Genomic DNA, 26,971 nt, shown 5'->3' with positions numbered 1-26,971 from the left:
TTTACGATCGTAGTTTTTTTTTTTTTTTTTTTTTTTTTTTAATTTAATTATTTACTTTTATTAACTTATGCTTCAGTAATATCTGATCAAATATAACAATTTATCTTAAAATTCGAGCTGCAATTGTTCCGAACTCTACTAAGTAATGTAACAAACAATAATGTAGCTACTTAGAAATATGACTGCTTCACCATCTCCTATTGGTTTTAATTTCTTTCGGAGAAGATATCTGATGGACGAACATCAATCAAGTTCTGATTACGAAGAATTCGACATAGAAGAGCTCGAACAGCTTTCGACAATCATTAATGAACAGTCCTGTACAACAGAGGAATATTATTACTTGAATGATTCATTGGAGGATGAAGCACTTTCAACTGCTGAACAAAGTACAATATCGACTTATAAAAACAATATCTAACTCAGACAAACAAAACTATGTGAATAAAAACCTATACGAAATGTTTCGTTCCGACAGGGGTTACCTAAAGGTTGGTTTTGTAATTATAATGGGGTTTTAACTTTTGCCAAAAAACAAAGCACTAACATGTTTAGGTCACGGACATGGTAGCTCCACTTTGGTGCGGTGTACAACATTCATACGCTTTACTAGATCGTGTAGAACGAAAAACTCCGGCTATGGAGAAAGGGACGATAATTCATCTAAAGTTGGAACTTGAAACGACACCGCCGAAGGAACGCGTTCGAACTGATGAAACACTTGCGGAGGAACCTTGGGCGCTACATATTCTTTTGCAACTGGATGGACTCTTGCTTTTGACTAAAAATGGCATTACAAGGGAATTTCCCATCTGGGGATTTTATAAAGACAGCTTATTATTTGGGATTATTGACGAATTGACAGTTCTTAAGACGGAAAAAGACGACAATCTCTTAAGCATGAAAGACAACAAAACCAGGGGAACCATTACTATTCCTTCGCAATCTCAAATTCTTGGATCTGAACTGCAGCTCATGTATTATTACCATCTATTCCAAGAATATTTCCAAAATGCAGACTCCTGGTGGGATTCCTTTCTAAAACAACAAGATCTCGATGGAAAAAAGAATCTTGGCCAAAATTTCCTGAAACAGGCAATTGAAACATTACCTTCAATTGATCCGAAAGAATTGGAGGCGCACAATACTCTTAGCGGTTTGCATGCTCTTGCAACGCGTCTGACGAAGGACTTTCAATTACGAAGTTTGAGTCCAAAATTAACGGTGGTATGTGGGCTTTCGTATTCGCCTAGTTTTGCTATTTTGAGGCGACTTACTTTGATGCAGTCTCTATTCGTTCATGCGTTTACTAACTTTTCTGACGACAGACATATAGACACAATATCTCTGGAGATGTCATACGTAATCATATCTTTGATATGAACTCAACTATACTGAATCATTACTTTCACGAGATGTTCGCGTACTGGCACAATGAGGCAGAACCAAAAGGCGTACCAGAAAATGAAACATTCAAATGCAAATACTGCGAGTTTTCAGAACGTTGCTGGTGGCTGAATGAAAAGGCTATAGAAGTTTGGAATAGGAAGCGAAAAAGACTATACCCATGAAAGTGCACTTCGGCGGCGAATTGAGGTAATATTGACTTTACATTACATCTTATCAAGAACACCCGCTCCGTGATTAACTCGCACAACACTGAGCCAATTTTAATGATTCATTCCTTAGTCATTGTTGGTTATTCGAAGTATTTAACTAATGGTGCGATCGAAAAAAGGCTCAAATTTCAACTGCGCAAGAATGCATTCAACACTCATTGGACTCCTTTTTGCGTTCGGCTTTGACTCTGTCAAGGCCGTTCCCCACAAGAAACCCATCATTTCCATTACTAACGATGTCCCTGGTGCAAGCAGTCTCGCCTACGAGAATGCCACTATGAACAGCACCATGCCTGCTAGCGGTGATGCATCCACTAACGCTACCCAGCTTTACTTGGATGTTGTTATTAACAATGGCTCTTCTGTCATCACCAGCCGCGAACCTTTTTGGGCAACTGACCTGTATCATGGAAGTGACTACAGCGTTAGCTCCATCAACAACGCTTTGTGGGGACCCGTTCTTGACCGTCTGAGCAACCCTGTTCTGGTTGTTGTCGACGACACAACTTACAGCTCGTTCCAAGACCTGCAATCTATCTCTGGCATTGTTTCTACAAGCGCCTGCCAGGCTCCCAATGCGTCGAATGTTAGCCAACCTGTTACCATTCCTTACGAGAACGTTACCACATGGAACACAACGACTGGTACCAACACGACTACTGGTCCCGCCGAAACCTGTACACCCAACATGAACACTATGGTCGCTTCTCTCTTGGGAATTAACAGCAATGTGCTAGTCAATTACCAGTCTGCCAAGATCTTCATTGTTGGTCAACCCAGTGTTCAGATGACAACCGTTTCCGTTAAGGACTCTGTTGACGGTGCCCCTACCCAAACTGTATCCCAGCAAGTGAACAATGTCTGGGACACTGCATCATGTTCTGTCGTTCAACCTGGCATTGAGGATATATTTGGCAGCTGGGTTGCTCAAAACCTGTTCTATCCTTCGGCTTCCGTTGTCACCAGTTTCATGCACTGCACAGAGCAAGACAGCGCCCTTGCTTTAGCCCAAGCCGCTCTTTCAGAGGGTATTACTGGCGGTCTTTATGTACCCGCAAACTCTCGGGGTGACAATGCCTTCTTGAACTTGTTTGGCACTCAGCCCAAGTTCTTTACCGGAACGGGTAACTCTGTCCTCATTGTTCAAGCCGAGCAAACATGTTCTTGGGAGGCTTGGAGAGCTTCCAAGCAAGCCAAATTCATTGACGTTTCCAGTGAGAGTACTTTGAATGCTTCTGTCATCACTGCTCCTACTCCCAGCTGGAATATGACCACTCCTAGCTGGAACGAATCTTCCCCCGGTTGGAATGAGTCTGCTCCTGCCTGGAACATGACTGACACCTGGGCCCCCGATTACGCAAGTGGCATTTACAATTATTCTGAAGGCTTGGACAGTTCCGGTGATGGCCGTTTTGTCGTGATCAGCAGTGCATCTAACACTACGTACAACGACTTTTACATCATTGGAAACCAAACCGTCGTCAACAACGATGTTTTGCTCCCTGTATTGTATTAGAAAGCTTCGGGGTGAAGCAAAAAGGAACATCAACAGCACACTGTAATTATCATTTTAATTGCTCCTCTTTTTTAGTTTAGGCCTTCTGCCTGCTCTTTCATTGGCAGGCCAATCTAATGACTTAGTTTTTAGTTATCAGTGCGATTTTGCTCCAAACGTCCTTTTAATTAAATGATTTTTAGTCGTCGTCAGCCATGCAGGAGGGTAGAAGCACCGGCAACGTAGACAGTAATGAACAAATTGCCAGCTCGAGGTATGCGTAAACGGCTATCTAGGATGACCCTTGTATCCTGACAACCTTATTAATCCAATTTAGCCAACATTTCAATTCGTTTCAAAAGCTTCTCTTTGCTGGCCTCCCCCATTTCGCCAGCAAGAATTATTTCATCAAGAATCGCGCTAACTTTGTGAAAGTTGAAGACGAGGTCCAACTCACAGACGTTGCCAAAATAGGAGTCCAAAGCCTCAACGAAGAAGTGTATCATTTCCAGAATAGCCAGGTCGTTGTCGTCAACATCGACACAGAAGCAGAAGAAAAGTCCTGCATATCTTCGGTACACGATTTTGCTGCTGCTGTACTCAACAAAGTTGGCTTGGTAGCGTTGATCACGCTGAGCGACCAAACGATGAACACGACCCTTCAACTGAATCTTCTCTTCATCCTAATGGTTTCGTTAGATACTATTTTTTTCACAAACAAACCGCCTCGAGCGTGTCACGACCACAACGAACATTGTACGGAACGTAGAACTTGGATAACCGGGTTTTTCCGTGTCGATTTTGAACAAGAATAAAGTGTATCATATTTTATGGATGAATTGAGCGGTTTTTTAAGGAAAAACAACAGTTCTATCCACAAAAAGTCATTCAATTGGGGTCTGCTGCTGTTTGGCGGAGGAAGCAAGCTGGCCCACTCCTCCATAATTAAGGTTACATAATGGCGGGGCCGAAGCTTATTCTGACGCAGTTGTGGTGGTGACAAGACGTTCCAGTGCGGTAAAAAAAACAACGCATTTCTTCGTACTATCTCCAAACACATTAGCTTTCGTTATGCCACCTTACACCACACAGCTCTACGGAAAATTCCACTAAAACGTTTAACGAACAACGCTACACCACACTCTTCACAACCTAAACAGTTCCCTCCCTCTCACTATACTCTTCCCACAACCAAAGCAGTTGAATGCAGTGAAATATCGCCGATGCTCACGATTAAGCGGTATCCTGGGGCGACAAAGTTTACTGTGTACACTAGCAAGTGCCACGGGACGCAGATGTTTGCTATATGCTTCATATCGTTCGGAATTGGCGTCACCGCCATGGCTTTTGAAACGTCGCCCCGGTTGATCGTGTTTTTGGCACAGCTTATCTTCATTCTTTCGATGTACGAGATTATTAGTGGTGTAAATCGTATGTGAACCTGCTTAACGCGTGCGTATATTGACAATTACAGACGAATCATTCTTAGTCGTTAAGGGTTTGGGCATCCAGACGAATTGTCACTCTATCGTGCCTTGGAAATCATCCTCGAAGCTAATACCCCTGTCCTCCATCCGGGAAATATTTATAAACGAGGGTTTCCGGCGGTATGGTGTCGTTTACTACATGGGCATCATTGTCGAGCACGAACCCATGATCCACGTCGTCTTCCCCACGCTGCTGCCCCGGAAAAACGTGCTTATAAAGGTGTACACGGAAGTCAGAAAGACACTGGACGAGTCGATATAGCCCAACCGTCGAGCAACAGCCTCTTTTTCGCGTCGATTCTGTTGACACTTTAACCTTTTGCAGCGCAGCAGCTCCTACTGCTGCCCTACGTCACGCGTCCCTCCTATTCCTCTCGCCTGCTTACACCACCACAAGGCTGATCCTGCTCCGCCGCTGGTTTCGGTGCGGCTCGTTATCCACTCTTGTGTGTCCTTGCGCACTCCACCACAAACCCCCACTCCTCTTCCCCCACAAAAAAGCAGTCACGTTCGTTGTGTACATGGCAAGAACGAGCTTTCCTGCAACCCACCCCAACGAAATCTTCATCTCAGCAATGGCACAAGCCGGTCGTCCCTCGATTTTGAATGCAACTGTATGTGGCTGTTTGGGTGTGTTTTAGTACATGTTCAGGACACTAACGACACGCGTCTAGGATGATGATATCAAGCAGCTTCTTGCTGCTTCCTGCCACATCGGTTCCAAGAACTTGGATGTTCGCATGGAAAACTACGTGTGGAAGCGTCGCTCCGACGGTGTCCACATCATCAACATTGGCAAGACCTGGGAGAAGATCGTTTTGGCCGCTCGTGTGATTGCTACGATCGAGAACCCTGCCGATGTTTGCGTCGTCTCTTCTCGTCCCTACGGTCACCGTGCTGTGTTGAAGTTTGCCGCCCACACCGGTGCTACTGCCATTGCTGGCCGTTTCACTCCCGGTAACTTCACCAACTACATCACCCGGACCTACCGTGAGCCTCGTCTCATCATCGCCACGGACCCCCGTGCTGATGCTCAAGCCATCAAGGAGGCTTCCTACGTCAACATCCCCGTGATCTCTCTCTGTGACACTGACTCTCCTTTGGCTCACGTTGATGTTGCCATCCCCACCAACAACAAGGGTTACAAGTCCATTGGTCTTGTCTGGTGGCTCTTGGCCCGTGAGGTCTTGCGTCTCCGTGGCACCATCTCTCGCACATCCCCCTGGGACGTTATGGTCGACATGTACTTCTACCGTGATCCCGAGGAGATTGAGCGTGAGGAGGAGGCTAAGGCTGCTGCCGAAGCTGAAGCTGAGGCCGCTGCCACTGCCGAGGCTGCTGCTGAGTTCGAGGTGACTGACAGCGCTGCCGGCACCGTTGACCCCAGCGTTCTTGCTGCTGCCACTGCTGGTCAAGTTGGTGAGTCCTCCTGGGAGGAGGCCGGTGACTGGAACACCACTGGTGCTGCCCAAACTTCCGACTGGGCTGCCACCGCTGAGGCTCAATAAATAACAAATCCTGAGTCGTATGTTTGGGAGTAACAAGTTAAAATAAGAGGCGTGTAAACTGTGCGAGGAAAGAGAGGGTGGAGGAGGTGGGTTTGAGTGTGAGTTCTGGTGCCTAGCAAGGCAGCATCCTACGGTTTACTCTACTCACTAGTAAGGCAGACCATGTGTCTGTCCCACGTACATCGCTTAGAAAGACCTCCAACACGAACCCCACTTTACACTAAACAACTCAATTTAGGACACCCGATTTTCATTAGATGAGTACGACTCTAAAATCTCAAGGGGGTGAAGAACCAGGCAGACTTGCCGGATTGGTACTTCTCCTCAAAGGTCTTCTTGACGGTCTTCTTAGCGTCCTCACGTTGGGAGGGCTCCTTGAAGGTCTCCTCAGAAACAAGACCCTTCAAGTTCTCCAACTCAAGAGCGTAACGAGTGGGCATCAAGTGGTTGTAGTTGATGACCTTGATGAAGGGCTTGACCTTGGAACGCTTGGCGACACGCTTAGCACCCATAGAGCGGGTGACCTTCAAGGGGTAGCGCTCGACACCAGCAACGACGGCATGTCCGAAAGGGTGAGCCTTGTTGCCGTGGTCAACGTTTTGAAGGACAACAGCCTTCTTACCGGCGTAACGGCCACGAGTAATAAGAGCAACCTACACACAAACTCGTCAGCAAACCACGAACAGACGACAACAGCTCACAAACGTACCTTGCCTGGCTTAAGAATCTTCACCATTGTTGTGTCGGTGGTCAGGTCGTTTGGCGTAGTTTTCAAAAGGCCAAACGTTGTGACTGCTTTTCCAAGTACCAGGGTAGGGTTCAGTGCACGTGCTGTCGCAAAATGTAGATCATGATCTGCGGGGGAGGTGTTATTGTGTGGTGTAGTAGATCATGTAGATCCCATGGGGAAGAAGAATGAGGAGGGAGAGGAAGGGCAGGACAGGACAGGACGGATGAAGGAGGATTGACGGATTTTTTGGAATGAGGATGGAGAGGAAGATGCGTCGAAAAATGTTAATACTGAGTTTCAAGCTTTCACCACGGTAAGGAAGGTGACGCTGTTGGATGGACCAAGTCAGGTCGGTGTATCCCATTAGCGGCCTCAGACTCACAGACCCTTAAACTTGCTCCTCCGACACGCACACACAATTAAAAACGTAAACGTGTAAAAGTCGTTACTACCGTTGTCATGGTAAGTTTGACGTGCTAGTACTTCTGACTAACGTTTTTTAAGTCGGTGATAAAGTTTAAACGCGGTCGTCAGACCGTGTTTGTGTATCTTGATGAAAAAAAACCGTCTTTTGAACTAGCAATCGAGCAATTACGGACAGCACTCGTCCTGAAACCTGAACAGAACATTCGTCTTGCCGTGAAAGACGCTGCGGATGGAGAATGGAAGCCGCTGGATGCTTTGGATGATGATACTACTCTAGAAGCTTCAGAGTACGCGTTCGCTTTGGATGAAGAAGAGCCTTTCCTTGTTGAAATACCTCAGGTATACGAAGACGAGGAAGAAGAAGCTGAAGTCGAACCTGCGCCGGAGGAAACTGTTCCTCCAAACGAAGAAAATTGAGCGGTTCAGCTGTGTCGTTTTGTTGCATTCGTTCGCAATCTGTATGTTTACGACGTGTGGTGTTTTGCATTTCACCAAGCGCGTCTGCAAGTGTGTTTGTTACCTGAAATGTCAACCCAACGTAATGCATCGCAGTGCAACGCGAAAAATCGACGCGTCTCTCCTAGTAAGAGTAACAGCGTTTCCCTCCTCCTTCTGGCAGACATAGAAGACCGTTTGTATGTGTATTTCGTGCTATTCTGCTGCGTCAGCTTCTTCTTGTTATAGACCAACACGTCTTTTTTATGCGCCGAGGATATGACGAACGAGCAGGACAATACAATCTATTCGACTCCACGACATAAGCGTGTGCAGCCGGGTCAGCAGCCCAGTACGCCTCGGACTCCTGGTTTTCGAATTCTTCAGCCTAAAGGACCTCAGACGCGGGATCGTTCGGCGAAACGGCGAAGAATTCGGTTGGAGCTCGAAGAACATCTCGAGGATGCAAGTGACGAGGAATACGATGACAAGGTTCTCGACTTGACACAAGCTCTTCCGGCTCCTCCTGCTCTAAAGCTGAACTCTCTGACTTCAATTGCTGAAGAGGAGGAGGAGCAGGAGCAGGAGCGGGAAGCAAATAGGATGGACGAGAAAGAGGCTATTCGAGAGATGGGCATGCCCGTCAATTTATCAAAAGAGCTGTCGAACGCCATGCCTGCTCCCATTTCCCCCGTCAAACGCGGTCGTGGACGACCTCGAAAGTATCCTCTGGCGAAGCCAGTCCCGGGCAAAACAACCAGAGACGTAAGTCGCGGGGGAACCATTTCCACGACTACCAGTATTGACAATGCTCAATCGGGTTCTGGCTTTGAAGAGTACTTTGAAAAGCTCTCCAGCAAAAAAACATCCAGTAACACGCTTTCTCAATTGCCTGTGCTGGAGAATGAAGTCTATCTCAACCTTGTGAAACGCATTCACGAGGAGAATGCCGAAAAAACACAAACACTCATTTACTACCAGTGCCAGAACTTTAATCAGTGGTACTGCGAGCTCGTGTATGGCGGATTCAATCTGCTTTTCTACGGGTTTGGTTCAAAAGAGCTTCTGCTGTCTCAATTTGTCGAAGCTAAGCTAGCTGCGCAGTATCCTGTGTTTGTGGTGAAGGGTTATTTCCCCAGTTTACAGTTACGGTCGCTGCTCACCGGCATTCTTGAGCTTCTCGACAGCCCGCCCACGGTTTCGGCACAGGACATGGTGCAGCGGATAGTGGATGTGATGAATGATCCTCAACGGACGTATGAAAAGCTTGTTTTGCTGATACATAACATCGACGGGGAGGAGCTGGTGGATGAGCGCTGCCAAACGAGCTTTGCGACTCTGGCCATGTGTCCCAACATTTACCTAATCGCTTCTGTTGACCACGTTAACTTTCCTTTGCTGTGGGATTCGGCGCTGGAATCACAGCTGAATTTTGTAATGCACGATGCCACAACGTTTGCTCGCTACTACAACGAAACTACCTACGAAAACTCTCTCGGCATTGGACGTGCCGGCAACACAAACAAGGAAAAGGCCATCAAGCACGTTCTCTCCTCGCTGCCAAGCAACTCTCGTGCCATCTTCAAACTGCTATTGATCGAGCAACTCGAACGTATGGTCGACTTGTCACCAGCCGAATGCAAGCTCGGAGAGCGTGTCGGTGTTGAGTACCGGCTATTCTTCCACAAATGTAGCTCGGAGTTTCTGTGCAGCAACGAAATGAACTTTCGTTCCCAACTCACCGAGTTTTTTGATCACGATATAATATCGTCTAAACACGATGCTTCCAATCTAGAGTATCTATGGATCCCACATCCAAAGGAATTGCTGGAAACGCTTCTAGAGGGACTTATGGAAAGTGTCTAATTCGGAGCACAAGCAATGCCGGCCGGGTCAAAAAGAACCGTGAAGGACCGAATGGAATGAAGCAAAGGCCGATGCCATGAGAGAATGGAAGTTTTGAGGACAGTAAAATTAACTCATCGGTGGGTCTTCGGAATATGCTTCCTAGTCGTCATTATCGTCCTTCGTCTTGCCAATCCTCACTGCTCAACTAGGAAATCGTTTTTCACTCCAAATCCTCCCTTCCAATCTTCAACTTACAGCCTCGTGAACATTCTCTTCTCTTCCCCTTCGTCCCTTCCTTCCCATCCTTCCCGTTTGCCCTCCTCCTCCACCTTCTCTGCTCTATGTTCCCATCGTCCATCCTCCCCGCGTTCTAAGATCCGCAAAACCCCAAGGGCCGTCGGCGCGATCAACTGGATCTTCTTCCTGCCTCGCATATGGCACGTTCTCAAGCTTCATCTATTACTTAATTGCGCACTCTTTGCTGCTAATTCCCACTTGTACTGATATCGCTACTGCTTCCCCTACTTACTAGTGCATGACGTAGCAACTTCGTCTGCTGGAACGACAAACATAACCTTGCTCCACCTTTTGCTTACAGTTAGCTTCAGCTTCTCTCCATTACGCACAATTTACTTGAATCCGGTCCTTTGCTTCTCATTGAACCACGCAAACCGTATCAACCGTTCGCAGTTCGACTTTGACGAATTTCTCTATTTCTTTTCTTGTCCGGATTGCTTAAAACAACGTCTGTTGATTGTTTACTCTTTCTTTCTTGTGTTACACGTTTCGTCGTTTCTCGTCGGAGGTCGTTTTTTGTAAAGTCTTCTCCAAGTGCCGTTTGACATTTTTACGAAACTCTACGTCCTCACTGAACTCTACAACGTATTCTGTAAGGTTTTATTTCTGTGAACGAATTGAGTATCATCGGAGTTCATTGACGGTGTTACTACAGAAATTGTTTGAAACAGTCGCTGACATTTCTCCAGCTTTTGCAAGATTTACAACACTGTTCTTAAGTAAACTACACTTTACAGTCCTATCCCCGTACCTAACTCTCGAAAATCTTGCTTTCAAAAAAAAACTCGCAATTCACTTGCTTTTCGCTACGTCTAACGACCCTTCTTCCTCTTTCCTTCCCGTCTCTCTGTTTCTTCGTTTCTCATGCCTCCTCACGCTCGTCTTTCTTATGGAGCTGACAATTATCAGCCAAGAGAGTTGGATAACCACGGTATCGTGGGTAATATGCACACATCAGCTATGATTTCAGTCGATGGCAGCGTGGAAATGTTGTGTTGGCCCACATTTGACTCGCCCTCTGTGTTTGCTCGTATTCTAGACCCGCGTGCTGGTCATTTTGTGATTGCACCCGTTAGTGTCACAAACAGTAAGCAAATGTATGAGCCCTCTACAAACGTGCTGCACACCAAGTTCTATTCCGAGTCGGGTGTCGTACGCTCTCTCGACTTCTTTCACCGGCCGTTCGAAGACTATGAGCCTTTGTATCCCTGGCTGATTCGCCGTGTCACTTGTATTCGTGGCAACATGCGAGTAAAGATGGAATGCTATCCAGCATTCAACTACGCCCGCGAAAACCATACGACGGAAATCATTAATCCTGATGGCGGGTGTCCGCGTGTTGAGTTTTCTGCCGAGTCGGGCTCACGAAAAATGATTCTCAATATGTGTTCCTCCGGCAGTATTGAGACAATCACACTCCAACAAAACGTGCCTGCTGAACATCTCATCGATGGTGGAGGTGTTTGGACATACCTTGACATGGAAGAGGGCGATGAGGTCTTCTTCGTTTTTCGGCAGGAAGGCCTTGGTCCAAGAGTCGATCGCATTACGATTCCCTTGCTAAATAAGCTTGAAGACTCTACCAAGCGCTACTGGCGTAACTGGATCTTGCAATGTACATATACTGGTCGTTTCGCCGAGTTTGTGCAGCGAAACGCTCTTTTGCTGAAACTGTTGATTTATGAGCCCACTGGCGCTGTTGTCGCCAGTCCCACATTTTCTTTACCTGAAGGCTTCGGCGGCGAGCGGAACTGGGACTACCGGTTTACGTGGATTCGCGACTCTGCCTTCACTATTTACTCGCTTACGCAGCTTGGATTTAAGGATGAGGCTGTGGAGTACATGTCCTTTATCTACCACGTCCTGAAGAAGAAGAATGCTGATGGAAGCATTAACATTGTTTATTCCATCCACGCCAACCTAATTGGTTTGGAGGAGGTTGAGCTGCCTCATTTGCGCGGTTACCGTAATTCAAAGCCTGTACGTGTTGGTAACGGTGCAGTGTCCCATGTTCAGCTTGACATTTATGGAGAGCTTATGGATGCCATCTACATCTACGACAAAAAATGCCAGCCCATTGCGTACGATTTGTGGTGCGAGGTTCGCCATATCTGCGATTTCGTATGTGATCATTGGAAGCGGAAAGATAAAAGTATTTGGGAGGTCCGTGGACCCGACCAAAACTTTGTCTATTCTAAGGTTATGCTCTGGGTAGCTTTGGATCGTGGTCTACGTATTGCATACAGTCGATCGCTTCCTTGCCAAAACCGTATACGATGGATGGATACTCGTGACGAGATTTACGACAACATCATGTCGAAGGGATACAATTTTGATCGGGGCTTTTTCGCCCAGTCTTACGAGAGTCTGGATGTCTTGGATGCTAGCATCCTTGCTATGCCTATTGTCTCCTTCATTTCGCCCACGGATCCACGCTTTTTGAGTACTCTTGACAACATCATGAAACCAGTTGAGAAACGAGGCCTGATGAGTAACGGTCTTGTATTCCGTTATGACACTAGTCGATTTTTGGATGGCGTTGGCGGAGATGAGGGAGCCTTCCTCATGGTCTGTTTCTGGCTTGTTGAGGCCCTTGCAATGGCCGGCTGTCATGGGTATCCCAAACTTATTTCAACGGCCATGAGCATATTTGAAGACTTGACGCGCTACTCTAACCATCTAAGCTTGTACTCAGAGGAGTGCTCTTTGTCTAGTGAGTCGTTGGGAAACACACCTCAAGCCTTCAGTTCTATCGCAGCAATTGCTGCCGCATGTGTTTTGGACAAGGCACTAACTCTCACCAATACCGGCGCTACCACGCGTATTATATAGACGGTTCTTTTTAATGATGTCAAGTTGCAAAAGCATACAATCTCGCTTCTCTTCGAGCATGTAACTTTTGTTATAGCAAGTTCCATTGAGAGCACTTACGTACAACCAACCCTCTACTAGCAAGGGTCCAGTGTGGGGTATTAACATTGTGGGGCGCGATTACAGTGATGATTTTGCTTGATGTAATGCCTTCGTCATCTTGCTGATCCCCACTACTACCACCAAAAATGTATTTGCCCCTCAGTATTTACTACCCCCACTAGATCTAAATTAGTTTTGTTAGTCTACAGCGTAGGAACGGGCTGGTCACGGCAACATCAACTACGCGTCAGTACGGTAATTTCTTCTCTATGGAAAGTCCTGGATCAGAACTCACAGAGGAAAATCATCGTAGGAGAACGCCAACTCAAAATGAAGCATTCGGTGCTGGTACGGCTGAATTTAATAAAACGTAAGTGGTATATGGGCATAAACAGACGGAGAAAATTGAAAAGAAGTTTGAACGAGGAAGTGAGAAGTTTTGTTTTTTTCAAAGCACAAAAGTCCCAACTACTGTTTAGTGCCGGCACAGAATCATTCCTAAATGCTGAACCTACAGATTGACTAACACAAAGTAGTGCATTTCTTATTGCTTTGAGAGAAGCTCGACTGTCGTGTGTTCGAGGCGCATTTCTTGAGAGATTCGATCCCGCTATAAATTACCAACTCTCACAGGGAAAGCTACGAGCGCGGATGAAACCACTGGGAACGGCAACGCTATGCATGGGTCCGTTGCTGTTCCCAGAGACTGAGCTTTTCTTCGTTTCTTACGGCGACTGGAGAGCCCCACTACAACCCCCGCGAGATACCCCACTTCGCCCACATGACCCGCCCTCGAATGCAGTTACCCCCACACCAGGTGGTGTCTGGGTGAAACAAGAGCCAGTAGACGGAGATGACCGGATGAACAAAATGATGATGATGGGCAACACTGGGACGCAATCGCAACCCCAGCAGCTGCCGCCAAAAATGCCACAAGCGTCTCCACAGCCACAGCCGCCGGCACCAACACCTGCCCAAGGTACCCCGCAGCCCTCTTTGGATGAGGATCGACATTCGTCAGAGGCGCCAACACCCGACGAAGCTTCTGCTGCATCACTAGTTACTGAAGATGCAATTGCACGGTTGGCGAAACGCGCATCCGAAGACGCCAATTTGCGTCGGACGTTGCGACGCATTGTGAGCGGTTTGGGAACACCAGAACAACTCATTTTGCTTCACACTGAGCTATTAGGGCCATGCACATTTGCTCCTCCAAGACGGGGGAAACGGCCGCCTCGTAAACGTATTACACTCACCATTACACAAGCTGATCGGGATGCCTTTCGGGCAAACCTTGCTGCCGGTGTCCCCGAGTTGCGCCGACACTTTGATGTTGTCTGTCGCTTTCGCGAAAATCCAGACGCAATGTGGGTTTTGCCGCGAGAAGCTATGCTGACCGTAATGCGAAAGTTGCCGAGCCATCAAGTGGAGGAGCTGCGACTGTTATTCGCCGTATTCCACAGCGGAACGAATGGAGAGCCAATGCATGTTAAGCTTCAGATGCGTATTACGCATTTTCGCCAAGAAGTCCTAGAAGCCCTGGAATGTGTTACGGGCGCTTCGCATACGGATCGCGTTTTGGCCGAGCGAAAACGTAGAATGTCTCGAAGGGAATAGGCTGAAGACGGAAGGAAGAAGAAAAAAAAAACAAAACATTAAAAGAAAACGAGGAAGGTCATGCGAAACATTCGTGCACCGTATCCCGTAGGAAAAAAACGCGAATCGTTAAAAAATGCGTTGGTATGTATAAAAAAACGAATGAAATGATGTCATGTGCTAAAAGCCGACTAAGCGACAATATGGGGAAACTGTAAAAGCATTCTTAGGTTTCGGCTGCAGTTTGATTTGCCAATTTCGCATCGGCATGGCGCTTCGAGTCGCCTCCAGGACGCCAGCGGAAAAAGTTGCGACGCCGGCTGCCAGTCGAGGACTTTGCAGATTTCTCTGCCTTTTCCGACTTTGCGGCAGCTTTACGCCGTTTGCCTTCAAGCACGAGGTTTTCGAAGATGCGACTTTCATCGTCGGGATCGGGATGCACACTGGCAAAGACGGTGCCAATGGTTAACAGGGCCTTAGCCCGCTCCATACGCACGTCGGCAGGCTGTTTCTTGCTGAGCAAACGTCCACAAACTTCGCGCAAAACGCTCATAATCTCGTAGCGCGTTCCTTGCCAACTGGCTGCCAAAACTTTGCTTGTTACACGACGATCCAACTCGGCCTTTGCTTCTGGTGACAAACCCTCAGGGTTCTGTAGCTCTTGCTTTGCGACTTCGTCCATTCTGTAGTGTATATTGGTTAGTTAATCGTTTCGTAGGGGAGTCGGTAGAGGCATCCTTTCAGATTACGTACACGAGCTTCGCATCAACGGCACTTGTTATAATGTTCCATGTGTCCTTTGCAATAGCACCTTTTTCCTTCACACGGTTCAGAAAGCCGCCAAACCCAAACTTCTTCGATTTAAGGTAGGTAGTGGCTTTCTGGACGTAGACAGAACCAATAGCCTGCAGTATTTCAATGCCAAAGGACTCCACCCGAAGATTTTGCGCTTCCTCTTCGTAGCGTTTCCGGAAACGTTCCATATCTTCAGGCGTGTGTTCCGACTGAACCCATTCATCGAGTTTTACACGCAACTCCTCTGTCAGCGTGTCTACCCGACGATCACGCTCCTCGAGGATTTGTTCTTCACGACGGGCGGCCTCCTCCTTTTGCTGCCGCGAAACATATTTCTTGTGTTGATTGAATTGCTCGCGCATCGATGGTGTCGGCTCCGCGTCTTCCAGCATCAGCGGTTGGTGCTGCACACCATCACGAAGAGTCGGACCCGTTGACGATGTGTTTTCGTCGTCGCTGCGCAGCATCTCTTTCAGCAAGGCCAATTCGCCAATCCATGGTCTGAACGGTTCACCTCCAAACAGCGACGCAAAAAAATCATAAGCGTCGGCAAAGCCCTGCTCGGGGACAGCATGTTCAGCACCAAACTCATTGTACTGTTCACGCAGTGCCGGGTCACTCAGCACCTGGTACGCCTGTGATATCTACAAGTAACAGTATTGTTAGCAGGCAAGTGGTGAAAGTGGGGTAAATGAGACAAGTGTGGGGGAAGAGTGGGGAAACGTAGAAGCAGGAGCAGTGGACGAGAAAACGGGAATTGTCTGTCAATTGCAAGGTCCATCACCCATTCAAAAGCAAATCCCACAGGAAAGTGTTTCTAGAGCAGTTCCCGTTCCGCAACCTAAATGGTCCGCCACACGTTCGCGTCTGCGTTGCTTCGTACCTTTTGGAACTTGTCACTTGCAGCCTGAGGATCATCGGGGTTTTTGTCGGGATGATATTGCACAGCAAGCTTCCTGCAACACCCGTTAGTACTCTTGACTCGTTCAACACACGCAAACGGCTAAAAACCGCCATTGTATGCTCGTTTCCGTGAATTCGTCCACCCAAAACTTACCGATATGCCTTTTTGATTTCTGTCGCTGAAGCGGTCGGCAGGACGCCCAGCAAGTCGTAGTATTCTGTGTTTTGCACAGTTGCTGCTGTCATTGGTATGTGCAGACGGTAACTTCTGTCTGCTGCTACTACCAACTGTAGGTCCAATGATAACGCACAAACGTCATGTGCAGAATAAAGTTAAGCTCAGCATAAGCGAGATAAACCGATCGCAGGACCGGCTGTTCATTGGAGGAAGCAAAAAACCAAAACTCACCACCAAAACCACCACACCAGAAAGAAAACAAAATAAATAAAACAGGAAAAACAAGAAAAACAAAAGACACACTCACACTCACACAAGAACCCAAACAGCTTCCCTAAAAACTAGTTCAATCATAAACTTCTATTCACCGACTACTTAATTCTAGCAAATCGCCAGTGATAAATCTGGACAAAAACATCAATCAAGTATCAACTCTAGAGCCGGTTTAATTCATAAGTCAAGAAGAGGTCACTTAGGCCTTGGTGAGGCGGATCATGGAAGACTTGCCAGCACCAGAGGTCCAACCTTGGATGACAACAATGTCATCACCCTTCTTGAGGAGACCGTAAGAGATAGCGCGCTCAGCACCGAAGGCAACACGAGCGTCAACATCCTTTTGCCACTCACTGCCCTCAGCAGCAACGGGAGCCTTCTCGTAGACGAAGGGGTAGACACCACGGTTGAGGTGAGCTTGGCGGGCCTTTTGGGCGTTGCGGGTGACCAAGATGATGGGGCAGGCAGGGCGGTACTTGGAGACGAGACGGGGGGTGGTACCAGTGGTGGAGAGGACAACGATGGCCTTGGCACCGTTCTCGAGGGAAGCAGCGACAGCGGCAGCAGCGGTGGTCTCAGTGGGGCACAAGGGCTTCTTGGCAATGGCGAAGAGCTCTTGGTATTGTTGACCGTAAGCGATGGAGTTCTCAGCAACACGGGCAGTCTCGGCCATGTAGGTGACGGCCTCAATGGGGTAGCAACCCTTGGCAGTCTCACCGGAAAGCATGACACAGTCAGCACCGTCAAGGATAGCGTTACCGACATCAGAAACCTCAGCACGGGTAGGGCGGGGGTTGTAGGTCATAGACTCGAGCATTTGAGTGGCACAGATGATGGGCTTGCCGGCAATGTTAGCCTTGGCCATCATCATCTTTTGAGCGACGAAGACTTGAGGAGCAGGGATCTCAATACCCAAGTCACCACGGGCAACCATAACACCGTCAGTAACCTCGAGGATAGAGTCGAAGTTGTTGACACCTTGTTGGTTCTCAATCTTGACGATGATCTTGATGTCCTTACCATCCTCACCGAGAACCTCACGGATAGCGAGAACGTCCTCAGCACGACGGATGAAAGAGGCGAAGATCATGTCGACACCGTTCTTGACACCGAAGCGGAGATCAGCCTTGTCCTTCTCGGAAAGAGCGGGCAAGTCGACATCAGTCTTGGGCAAGTTGACACCCTTCTTGGAGGAGATCTTACCGTTGTTGTTGACACGGACCTTCAAGTTCTTGTCATCGATCTTCTCGAGGACAGTGAAGGAAAGGATACCGTCATCGACGTAGATGGTCTTACCGACCTCAATGACCTTAACAATGTTCTTGTAGTCAACGAACATGATCTTGTCGTCACACTTGGTGGCATAGGCGTCATCAGTGGTGAAGATCATCTCGTGGCCAGCAGAGATGGGGTAGTCTTGCTCACCGACAGTGAGACCAGTACGGATCTCGGGACCCTTGGTGTCAAGGGCAATGGCAAGGGGCCACTCGGGCTTGGTGGCAGCGGCCTTGCGAGCGTTGTCAATGACAGATTGGTGGTACTCGTAAGAACCGTGGGAGAAGTTCATACGAACAACGTTCATACCAGCATCACGGAGAGCAGCGAGCTTCTCGACGCTGTTGGTCTTGGGACCGATGGTGCAAATGATGGAGGTACGGCGGTTGATGGGAGCAATGTTGGTCTCAGTGCTGAGGGAAGAAAGCCATTGCTTGTTGCTCTTGAAGGAAGAAATCATTGTGAATGTGTTGGTGTTGAGAGTCGGTGACCGGTTGATGTGTCTGGTTGGTGGTGGATTACAGTGGGCGAGCAGCGGCCCTTTTGAAGCATTGGAGAATAGCCTGGTCAGGTGAACGGCTTCGGATAATACTCTGTACTGCATAATTAGTATCATTCTGCTCATTGAAAACAACTGAGAACGGTTTGTGTTTTCGTTTTGCTGTATTCAATAGTCATGCAAAAGCTTCTCTGTTCTTCTTCCCCGTCAACATCACTTGCTTGTCTTGCACTCTGCGACCGACTGCCGTGACTGCATTTGCATGTTGTCGCTGCTGGTATGACGACCCGACTTTCCTGACGTAGCCTCGCTGTCATAATGTCGCAAAATGCGATTTACGACCCAATTACAATATAGCCGATAGCTTATCTTGTGCAAAATAGTCGCAGTTTTCGCTTTTACTACTTGCCGAACCAACCGGTATGAGGTGCAGAGTGCCGGAGCTTCCCACACCCACTTAGCTCACCCAATCACACGTTGACATACGATTGCCGAGCCGCTCCGCACGACCAATACGTAATGAAATCGGAACAAAACGACCAAAAACTGCTCCACGGTGCGAACACGTGCAAGGGATTCGCGTACACATATGTATTAAACGGAGTATTTACACAAAGACAAGCGATCTGCGAGGACGTCGAGAGCGCTGGAGTAACAACAGCAGCAGCCCCTATACGGGCGACGAAAACACTGGGGGTAGTCGTAGTCGCCCTTCCCTACTTCGGCCAGTCTTGGCTGGGACCCTCACACTCTATCTCTCCACTCTAGTGCCGTCACAATTGCAATAGTACATAGTAGTAACAATAGTCATAGAAGAAAAAAATCATGCTGTCCAAAATAAGAATGCCCGGGTATGGGCCAAGGACCCGCCGGCAGGTGGGTTGTTGTGGACTGGCAAAGTCGTCAGGTAAGTAGGTTGCGAAGTCGTAGGGAGAGAGATATACAGGCCACGTATGCGCCTATAGAGGTGTTGTCGTAAGGAGGGGGAAGCGTGCGTGTGTCTGTGTATTCAAAGGAGGATGGACACCCAGGGAAGAGGGAAAATATATGTGTTGCGAGGGGTCCAGTCGTCGTTTGCCGACGGGAAATCGTAGTATAGAGCACGGCCTGTCCGTTTCAAAAGAATACAAAGTCATGCAGAGACTATGGGAGGAGGAGATTTAAAGTTGAGCGACATCAACATCGTGAAGGGCATAAATTTGGTCTGCTTTGGCTTCTAGAGCCTCTAGCAGTCGACACATCTTGCCCTTCAAGGCCACCCGACGACGCTTTTGGAAGCCAAGAGGTAGTGCATTGTACGCGTCAACGAGTTTCTGATAACGCAGTTTTAGATGCATCATTTCGTCTTTTAATTGCTGCGCGACAGAATGGAGAGCGACCTTCGGCTTTTGAGATGGACGTATGGTTTCCTGGCTGGCGCCATCGGTGTGCATATGGACTCGTCGCTGAGCTACATTGTCGTCGTCATCCTCAGTAGCTGCGGTGTGAAGGGCATTGAATGTTGCATTGGCTGTATTTTTTCTGTTGCACACCGTGCATGCCGATGGCTCGTGCGCGGCCATTTGATTGATGATACGCTGAACTTCGTTCGATATTCGCGGGAGATTGCCCTTTTGCGCGGTTGGGATTGGAACAGAGGCAGACCGAGCGTTGTTTATTCGAGTCCTAGGCGCAAACGCATACTGGCCCCAGTCGAAACCATCTTCATCCAAGTAACTGTCTAATTCCTCGGGCTCCTCTTCCACTCTTTTCGGTATACTTGATTTGCCTCTCGTGGCAGGAAGCTCATCCATATCGCTCTCAATTGATAGGTCATCGTCGGAAGCATCTTCAGATACCTCACCAGCGGAAGAGATGTCACCGTCGCTGAGTAAACCATCATCAAGTATGTTAGTAGTGGCCGCACTTCGAGTTTTTCGGTGGGAGCTCTTCAATTTACGTTCCATTTCTTTTCGCCATTTACGTTCACGATGCAGTTGGACTCCAAGCAAATGAATCTTTTTACTCATTTCATCTGCTGCCGAAGAATGAAGCTGAGTTGTGCTGCTGGTTGCAACAGGTTCAACAATGGGCGGCAGGTCTGCGGGCACCTTGGCATCCAATCGCACTGGCACCTGTTCTTTTCTTCTTTGCTGCTGGAGTTCCAATTCTTTGTGCCGCAGTTCTTTTCGCAAGCGCTCAACCTCCGCGTGCAGACTATTCAGTTCTGGCAGTGCTGAACCTAAACGCTGTAACGACAGATTGTGTTCATCAATTTTTTTGTTGAGCGATTTACGTAGATCTTCGTTGGTCAATTCGGCAGCTTGCAATTTACTTCGAAGGCTCTTGTTTTCGTTTTCCAATTTAAGCACCTTCACTTCGTACGCCATTTTATCAAAACTCGAACGTTTCTGGTGTTCCTCGTCATTTTCTGTTCGCTTGCTGGGAGACTGCATACTGATTTGCTTCTTCAACTCTTTCGCGTACTCTTTCATTTGAACGTAGGCATCACGAGTCTGCTTGAGATCCAGCTCAAGCTTTTGAATGGTAGCGCGGTTGGAATCACGTTCCTGTTCCAGAAAACGAACTTTTTGCTGTGTTTCTCGTAAAGCAATGAAAAGATCCTTGTCACTGTTCGCAATGTTGATCGGTTCGAGTGTGGGCAGCTGTGAAGCCGAGCGGCGGGAAGGACGTAGAGGAGAGGGAAAGGTAGCAGCATCGCGAGAATCTGAAATGAGAGACGAGAGATTGGTTAAGTTGGGCAAGCGGATGGATGGAGCATCCAAAGTAACTGGTTTTACAGGTTTGGCAGAAGTAAACTTGTCCTTAACAGCGGATCCGCCCAGTGGTTGTTCGCGATCAAAGCTGTTAGCAGCTCGAACAGCAGATTTGAGAGAGGAAGGTGTGTCGAGCAAATCTGAAGGCTCATGGGTGTCATTTGCCTTATTGACTTTTGGGGTACTGTTTGTTCGGAAAGCACTTTTTCCCCAAGGTGTCTCGGGCTTTTTAGGGAAATCATCTACGGGGGAGTCGTCACTAAATGCAAACGCCGACCGTTTTGGTATAGGGGTGCGTTCCAACCCGGCACGCGGACTATTAGTACCGTAGCCAGCGCGAGGACTAGAATCGCTCATTGTGTTGCTAGAGGAACGGTTAAGAGCCTCCAAAAAGTGATTCGTTCGGCGTCTTGATTTGTCTATTGAACGAGGTTAGTTTTATGAGACAATGAAGATACAATAGAGCACAATAGATACAAAATGAAGGGTATTCAATATGTCTGCCCTTAGGTGTCCAGCTTCTCGCGTACCTTTGGCAAAGAGATTCGTTTCTGACAAGGAAGGACTTGACAATTGGAATGAGAGGTCGCGATGAAACGGTTTTTCGTCATGGGGATCAATGGCTAGACCATGTTCCACGCTGGGAAGACTCGAGAGGGAATTGTTGATGCTGAAATCGCGAAAATGCTTGTTTAAGCTTCGTGTACTGGGTGAATTTTCAAAAAACTGAGAAAACGGGGTTTCAGGAACATCACCAGCAGACCGTCCGGTGCTTTCTTGTACAGCTTCTGTTGAGTCAAAGGAATGTCCACGTAGTTCGCGGCCGAGTGCCATTCCAACCCGCGCCATATCGCGGACTCTTGTGTCCTCTTGGCCCAATTCATCAGCAACTTGCTCCTGCATTCTTTAATGACGTCCGAAACAACGAACGAATGTATCAGAAGCCAACGCTACGGAGATGTCGCTAGTAGGAGGTCAAGCGTGGTCGCTTGGGGATACGAGGCATAAAGTGTCCAGGGAACGTTAGCAAACGAAGGGCGCATAACAGCATTTCTAATTAATGTAAAGGCATAGTACAAATCTATCGAGTATATCACTAAATTACTGTTACATAGTTTTGTTTTGTTGCTTTTGTTAATGTTCGGCATTGTTACCTGAATGTTTCTTTTCAGGGTTAGGGTTGCTGCTTTTATTTACTATATAAGGAGCCGGGTTTTGCTCCTAAACATCATCCTTCCACATTCAAGTGAAGCATGATGATTGCTTGTGTGTAACCTGAAAAGCCATCCCGGGCGAGCCGTTGGTGAGCCTGTTTGGAAGGATACATGACTGCAATACCGGCGCAACCTTGTTACGTATTACCGGTATTAGAACAAATCTGATTTTCACCTTGTGGATGCGATATTCTTAATTAGTTCACTTAGTGGTTTATAAGCTTAGAATAGAAAAACTGTTTCATTTATTCTTGTGTGTGTTGTTTGTTTGTCGGTTGCTTTCGTTGGTGCTCGGTTATCGCATTTGGGTTGGAGTTGTAAAAGCTTTGTCTTCTCTGTTTTGATTGGTTAGTAACGGGTTGCCGATCGTAGTTTTTTGCAGTTTTTGGTAATAGAGTTTTAAGGTTGTGCGGGGTTGATTACATCACTGACACCAAAGCCGAGCACTGTTTGGTGGATTTATGGTATAAGGGTTCACATTGAGTGGACGAGGCTTTCAAGGTCGGCTGTGGGCGGCACGTAGTGTAGGCTAGTTCATTGACAAACGCAGACGAATCGAACGTCTATATAATATCAGACCGCCACACGAGTGGACAATTTGTGCTTAAATTCTCTTCATTACTAGAACCAATTCCAGACTAACTTATATCCAATTATTATTATTCTTTTTTTCTGGGTTTTTTCTCTATTTTTTATTATTTAAATTCCGTTTTCGAAATATCCATCCGTTCAAAAACAAAACCAAAAAAATCTTATTTTTACTACACTTCTAACCATGGGTTATTTGGGACGTAAACTGGCAGTTTCAAACCGACTCCGTTCGCAAAGAGAGCCAGTGGCTCTTGCTGCAGGCCATTCTCCATTGGACTGGGCTCGTTTGGTTGCGAGTAAGCAGAATTTGTCGGTATGTTATTCTACAAACATGCATGAGAGTGGTTTCATTCATTGACGAATGTGACAATTTCTATGACAATTCAGTTGTTTACCAAATTTTTCTCCTGCATACTATTATTCTTAAGAACAGAGAGTTTAACATTACTAGGGCGTTCCGACGATTATTAAAGTTTCGAAAGAAGAGCTTGCAAAACACAACAAGCCAGATGATTGTTGGATGTGCATTAAAGGCAAAGTATACAACATCACACCGTACCTGCAATTCCATCCCGGAGGCGTGGGCGACCTGATTGACTATGCGGGTCAGGATGCCACAAACAAATTCAGTAAGTAACCCTAGGGTCTTGCGATTCGTGAGAATTACTTTACTTGCCAAACCCCTCAAAAAAGTGAAGCATGATTTGTCTCTTGGATAACCATGCGCCATTCCTTTTTAGCATTCGCTAACATAAACAGTGGAAACGCACGCTTGGGTGAATGAAGAAGCCTTGTTACGAAACTGTTTGGTCGGCTTTCTTGTTTAATTACCATTGCATGACAAACGAATCCATAGGTTTTCTCCGACATACGGCTGTTGAAATGGCAAAAAATAGTCAACAGCAATTAAACCAATTCCTTTTTCAGCGATCATATGCTTAATTTCCTTTTTTCTTTGGCCATCCTTTTATTAATAACAACCTGGATTTTATACAAAGTGCTTGCATGTTCCTTTGTATCTTTAGAAAACGTTTAATGATAATAATTATGAATTTGACAATAGCGTTTAGACGAATCACCGGCTTTCGTCTGTGCTGTGAGTCTGTTTTTTGAATCGAATTTTAAGATAGTATCGGATATCACGCAGAAGTGAAACAATCATCGGTAGGAGCAAAGGCCCAAAGAAAGGTGCATACACACCAAATTTGTATTCATCGGGAAAGTACATCATGGTCACCATGCTCGGATGAAAAAGGGTCTTCTGAGAGGTGGAAAAGGCATCATTTGTGTACTTCAAAACAAGTTTCAGATTGTTATAGTGCAGAGCTTCACGGCTTTTCTCAAGCAACTGGATTGTTTTCAAAGCGAGAGCTTGAACCTCTTTAGGAATGGCCATATTGGGGATGAAACGAATGAGACGAGCTAGTCCGGACAATGATTCAGCCGTTTTCATACTGCTTTCCACGATCCGCTGACGCATTAGACGATCAAGAAGGAAGGCATTGAGCTTCCAGCTTTGGACATGGCTTGCACCTAACAACAACAGAAGGTCACGGGCAAAGATGTGGAAAGATAGCTCGAGCTGTTCGGGCTCTAATGCCGAGACGGAGGAATTCGCGATATTGACAGTGTATATGGAACCCCACTGTGGTAAAAGCATCGAGTTTGATGGGATGGGTTGTCGCGTTTGGTCTTCAAGTTGCAAAGGCTGGAGCGGAAAACTTGGAATGTAGATAGCGAAATGAATGGTAGGCTCGTCGGCATTAGTAGATGGGGCTAAACCGTGTTAAAAAAAAACATGAAAACAAAAAATGTGCTCAAAGTTAAGACATCCTCAACGGCGATTACTTACGAAGAAATTTTCCAAAGTTGTTAACAATTCTGGGGAGGTCATCAAAGGCAATGCGTTTTGTTCCGTCGGGCTCAATACGCACTGGGGCATCGTCAACACTGAATTGAATTTGGGATTCGACGTGAAACTTGGCAACAGGCGATAACTGTTGTAAAACGGGTGCAAAGTGTTTCTGAAACGCTTCTTTTAAAGGCCAAGTAATGAGGTGATCATATTGTTCGCCAACAAGCAAACTTAATAAAATGTGGTATCTTGGACTGTACGGCACGACACGCTTGTCTTCGTTAAGCATGGGTAAGTTAGGTGAAAGCTCATGCTTTAAAACGGAAAGGCGATAATCGTATTCTTGCATTTCTGATCCAAAAATATCCCAAAGTTTGTTAACCACCTCGTTTGCCGCTTCCAAAGTGTCATCGTTTTTCTTCCAATGTAAACGCAACGTTCTTCCTTCCCAATGTGTAGCTGATGTTTCATTCGCGAGGTCGACGAAATAGTCTGCATCGACACTTTCATTTACAATGCGAACGCTATAGATAGAAGACATTGGTTCCTCGTTCCATATAGACTGTATCTTTTCTACAACCATAGCTTGATCTGGCACATGTAGAAGTTTAACATTGGAAGTCATTTTTAAATTGGACAGTGTATCTTGGATGATATTACTCATTGCTTCTAGCGGCAGAGTATATCTAGCAGGGTATGCTAACTTTAGCCATACAGGAATACCTAAGATAATAACAATCTACCTTGTGTTAGTGTTTTGTCCTCAATTTGTGAAAGTTTAATGTCTTACCCAAAAACTCAAAGTTACCCATCTTCTCTGCCGTAAATCTTTCAAGGAGGGATACAGAAACGTATTTCTGGATATATTTTGTTTTTTCTCATTCATTTTAAGCGCAATTACCCAAAAATAGGGCCATGAATAGGGTGGTCGCTACAGTCAAGCCGAGGAAGTGTATGAGTATAGAATCGGTGTACGACTAAATGAATGAGAAAAGGATGTATACTGTAACTAAGCAATTCATTATGTTATTCTAAAGAATCTAACTTTTAACACACCATTGACAGCTCCTTGCGGATTTCTGTTGAACTTAACTTTTGCTGTGCAGTTCCAAGTTGGACAGAAATTTCGATGGATATGAGACTAATGGTAAAAACTTTTAGGGGCTTTAACTTAGAAACCTTTCTCTTAGCTTGGATCATAACTCCACCTTGTTCGGTTTCTCTTGAGACGACCAAATAGTCAATATTAGGTTCAGTTATTGTCGGACCGAAAACATCATACAGAGGAAACAAGAATGGATTTGTGTCTTTTCTTACAAACTTAAGAAACTTTGCGACTCCCTCTGTTCTGGCGTCAAATGATTCAAGCATTTCTTTGTACTGTTTGTTCTTTAAGAGAGCATCACCTTTTTGGAATGTCAGCAAACATGACTAAAGACAGGGAACGGTTAAGTAACATACATGAAATGCCTATAGAAACGTTGTTTCCAAGCCAGGCCGACATCGTGAGTAATATTTTATGGCCAACGTGCAGATGGTCAAACGTGCCGCCGGCTAAAACAGAATAAACATTAGCAATTGCAACGACAAAAGATTTTACAAACCTGCAACAACACTAGAAGAATTCAATGATTCTGAGATAGGAGGATTTGTGAACAAAGAGGGTTCATACTGTTTCTGAGTGGATTCGTCATAAGCTTCCCATTTGTTACATTGAAGCAAAGTCGATTGTTGAAGTTCCTCTACACTGGTAAGCGACAATCTTAACCTTAAAACATACCATGGGATAATCCAGAGGGATAAAACACTATGCTCCAATTCTGTCTTATTTCGCTTAATTTCCAACCGCACCATCCAGCGAACAGCACCGTGACAGGTAGAACATCTGTAACTTTTTCAGTGGGACTTTGACAGCCTGAAGTATACAGCTTTTGTAAAATGGACTCTACGTCCTTAAATGTTTGTTCATGATTTTCGTTTGCGAAAATAGGACTTGTCACCCAAATAATTAATTCTGTGTTTGGATCCTTGCAAATCCGTCTTGATAACTCAGAGATTATTTGAGTTTTCTGTGTTGCATCATTAACATCTTCGATAGAAAGTAATAAAAGAGACGACTCTCTCTCTGTGTTTTGATTCATCTTTGAGAAGATATGTTCTGGTGGGTTAGTTGAAGAGGTTGTTGACAAGAACAGAAATAAGATTACAACTTTGCGAAATGAAGTTACTGCTTACTCAGCAGACGGGAAACCAATGACATACTTACATGTTTATGAAG

General features: G+C 46.4%; 16 protein-coding genes across 16 annotated transcripts; 9 read left to right on the top strand and 7 right to left on the bottom strand.

The window, feature by feature from the left end:
* Positions 1-178: 178 nt before the first annotated feature.
* Positions 179-1,571, top strand: SJAG_05280 (eukaryotic protein; the record flags this gene model as incomplete). Its single annotated transcript, XM_002173962.1, has 4 exons — positions 179-389; positions 427-491; positions 556-1,227; positions 1,329-1,571. The coding sequence occupies 4 exons, from the start codon at positions 179-181 to the stop codon at positions 1,569-1,571; spliced, it is 1,191 nt and encodes a 396-aa protein (XP_002173998.1).
* A 190-nt stretch (positions 1,572-1,761) lies between these two features.
* On the top strand, positions 1,762-3,135 carry SJAG_05279 (hypothetical protein; the record flags this gene model as incomplete). Its single annotated transcript, XM_002173961.1, has 1 exon — positions 1,762-3,135. The coding sequence occupies one exon, from the start codon at positions 1,762-1,764 to the stop codon at positions 3,133-3,135; it is 1,374 nt and encodes a 457-aa protein (XP_002173997.1).
* A 302-nt stretch (positions 3,136-3,437) lies between these two features.
* On the bottom strand, positions 3,438-3,939 carry SJAG_02805 (AP-2 adaptor complex subunit Aps2; the record flags this gene model as incomplete). Its single annotated transcript, XM_002173960.1, has 2 exons — positions 3,438-3,797; positions 3,868-3,939. The coding sequence occupies 2 exons, from the start codon at positions 3,937-3,939 to the stop codon at positions 3,438-3,440; spliced, it is 432 nt and encodes a 143-aa protein (XP_002173996.1).
* Positions 3,940-4,268: 329 nt separating this feature from the next.
* SJAG_02804 (pig-H) lies at positions 4,269-5,150 on the top strand. The gene is made up of 2 exons (XM_002173959.2): positions 4,269-4,545; positions 4,589-5,150. Exons 1-2 carry the CDS (start codon positions 4,338-4,340, stop codon positions 4,861-4,863), a joined length of 483 nt encoding a protein of 160 aa, XP_002173995.1. The 5' UTR covers positions 4,269-4,337; the 3' UTR covers positions 4,864-5,150.
* On the top strand, positions 5,084-6,184 carry SJAG_02803 (40S ribosomal protein S0). The gene is made up of 2 exons (XM_002173958.2): positions 5,084-5,215; positions 5,276-6,184. Exons 1-2 carry the CDS (start codon positions 5,123-5,125, stop codon positions 6,107-6,109), a joined length of 927 nt encoding a protein of 308 aa, XP_002173994.2. The 5' UTR covers positions 5,084-5,122; the 3' UTR covers positions 6,110-6,184.
* A 154-nt stretch (positions 6,185-6,338) lies between these two features.
* Positions 6,339-6,899, bottom strand: SJAG_02802 (60S ribosomal protein L27). Its single transcript, XM_002173957.2, has 2 exons — positions 6,819-6,899; positions 6,339-6,762 (listed from the first exon to the last, which is right to left on the bottom strand). Exons 1-2 carry the CDS (start codon positions 6,843-6,845, stop codon positions 6,379-6,381), a joined length of 411 nt encoding a protein of 136 aa, XP_002173993.1. The 5' UTR covers positions 6,846-6,899; the 3' UTR covers positions 6,339-6,378.
* A 132-nt stretch (positions 6,900-7,031) lies between these two features.
* SJAG_02801 (hypothetical protein) lies at positions 7,032-7,682 on the top strand (the record flags this gene model as incomplete). The annotated part of the gene is made up of 2 exons (XM_002173956.2): positions 7,032-7,301; positions 7,344-7,682. The coding sequence occupies exons 1-2, from the start codon at positions 7,299-7,301 to the stop codon at positions 7,680-7,682; spliced, it is 342 nt and encodes a 113-aa protein (XP_002173992.2). The 5' UTR covers positions 7,032-7,298.
* Positions 7,683-7,979: 297 nt separating this feature from the next.
* Positions 7,980-9,566, top strand: SJAG_02800 (origin recognition complex subunit Orc2; the record flags this gene model as incomplete). The annotated part of the gene is made up of 1 exon (XM_002173955.1): positions 7,980-9,566. The coding sequence occupies one exon, from the start codon at positions 7,980-7,982 to the stop codon at positions 9,564-9,566; it is 1,587 nt and encodes a 528-aa protein (XP_002173991.1).
* Positions 9,567-10,709: 1,143 nt separating this feature from the next.
* Positions 10,710-12,677, top strand: SJAG_02799 (glucan 1,4-alpha-glucosidase; the record flags this gene model as incomplete). The annotated part of the gene is made up of 1 exon (XM_002173954.1): positions 10,710-12,677. One exon carries the CDS (start codon positions 10,710-10,712, stop codon positions 12,675-12,677), a length of 1,968 nt encoding a protein of 655 aa, XP_002173990.1.
* A 144-nt stretch (positions 12,678-12,821) lies between these two features.
* Positions 12,822-16,333, bottom strand: SJAG_02797 (DNAJ domain-containing protein Caj1/Djp1 type). The gene is made up of 4 exons (XM_002173952.2): positions 16,207-16,333; positions 16,033-16,105; positions 15,108-15,793; positions 12,822-15,037 (listed from the first exon to the last, which is right to left on the bottom strand). Exons 1-4 carry the CDS (start codon positions 16,296-16,298, stop codon positions 14,581-14,583), a joined length of 1,308 nt encoding a protein of 435 aa, XP_002173988.1. The 5' UTR covers positions 16,299-16,333; the 3' UTR covers positions 12,822-14,580.
* On the top strand, positions 12,906-14,522 carry SJAG_02798 (Swr1 complex subunit Swc3). Its single transcript, XM_002173953.2, has 2 exons — positions 12,906-13,128; positions 13,295-14,522. Exons 1-2 carry the CDS (start codon positions 13,028-13,030, stop codon positions 14,373-14,375), a joined length of 1,182 nt encoding a protein of 393 aa, XP_002173989.1. The 5' UTR covers positions 12,906-13,027; the 3' UTR covers positions 14,376-14,522.
* Positions 16,334-16,560: 227 nt separating the features above from the next.
* On the bottom strand, positions 16,561-18,356 carry SJAG_02796 (pyruvate kinase). Its single transcript, XM_002173951.2, has one exon. The coding sequence runs from the start codon at positions 18,236-18,238 to the stop codon at positions 16,703-16,705; it is 1,536 nt and encodes a 511-aa protein (XP_002173987.1). The 5' UTR covers positions 18,239-18,356; the 3' UTR covers positions 16,561-16,702.
* Positions 18,357-18,705: 349 nt separating this feature from the next.
* On the bottom strand, positions 18,706-22,024 carry SJAG_02795 (spindle pole body protein Ppc89). The gene is made up of 2 exons (XM_002173950.2): positions 21,564-22,024; positions 18,706-21,452 (listed from the first exon to the last, which is right to left on the bottom strand). Exons 1-2 carry the CDS (start codon positions 21,934-21,936, stop codon positions 19,438-19,440), a joined length of 2,388 nt encoding a protein of 795 aa, XP_002173986.1. The 5' UTR covers positions 21,937-22,024; the 3' UTR covers positions 18,706-19,437.
* A 670-nt stretch (positions 22,025-22,694) lies between these two features.
* SJAG_02794 (cytochrome b5 reductase) lies at positions 22,695-23,881 on the top strand. The gene is made up of 3 exons (XM_002173949.2): positions 22,695-23,151; positions 23,290-23,467; positions 23,598-23,881. The coding sequence occupies exons 1-3, from the start codon at positions 23,023-23,025 to the stop codon at positions 23,663-23,665; spliced, it is 375 nt and encodes a 124-aa protein (XP_002173985.1). The 5' UTR covers positions 22,695-23,022; the 3' UTR covers positions 23,666-23,881.
* On the bottom strand, positions 23,088-25,652 carry SJAG_05278 (pig-S). The gene is made up of 3 exons (XM_002173948.2): positions 25,484-25,652; positions 24,691-25,432; positions 23,088-24,614 (listed from the first exon to the last, which is right to left on the bottom strand). The coding sequence occupies exons 1-3, from the start codon at positions 25,577-25,579 to the stop codon at positions 23,914-23,916; spliced, it is 1,539 nt and encodes a 512-aa protein (XP_002173984.2). The 5' UTR covers positions 25,580-25,652; the 3' UTR covers positions 23,088-23,913.
* An 88-nt stretch (positions 25,653-25,740) lies between these two features.
* SJAG_05277 (cytidylyltransferase) lies at positions 25,741-26,547 on the bottom strand (the record flags this gene model as incomplete). The annotated part of the gene is made up of 3 exons (XM_002173947.1): positions 25,741-26,099; positions 26,155-26,247; positions 26,298-26,547. 3 exons carry the CDS (start codon positions 26,545-26,547, stop codon positions 25,741-25,743), a joined length of 702 nt encoding a protein of 233 aa, XP_002173983.1.
* Between the last annotated feature and the right edge of the window lie 424 nt (positions 26,548-26,971).

Source organism: Schizosaccharomyces japonicus (assembly GCF_000149845.2).
Source record: "Schizosaccharomyces japonicus yFS275 unplaced genomic scaffold supercont5.1, whole genome shotgun sequence".
Taxonomy (NCBI): Eukaryota; Fungi; Ascomycota; class Schizosaccharomycetes; order Schizosaccharomycetales; family Schizosaccharomycetaceae; genus Schizosaccharomyces; species Schizosaccharomyces japonicus.
The sequence above is the reverse complement of the archived record's forward strand: the minus strand, read 5'-3'. Positions and strand labels throughout refer to the sequence as shown.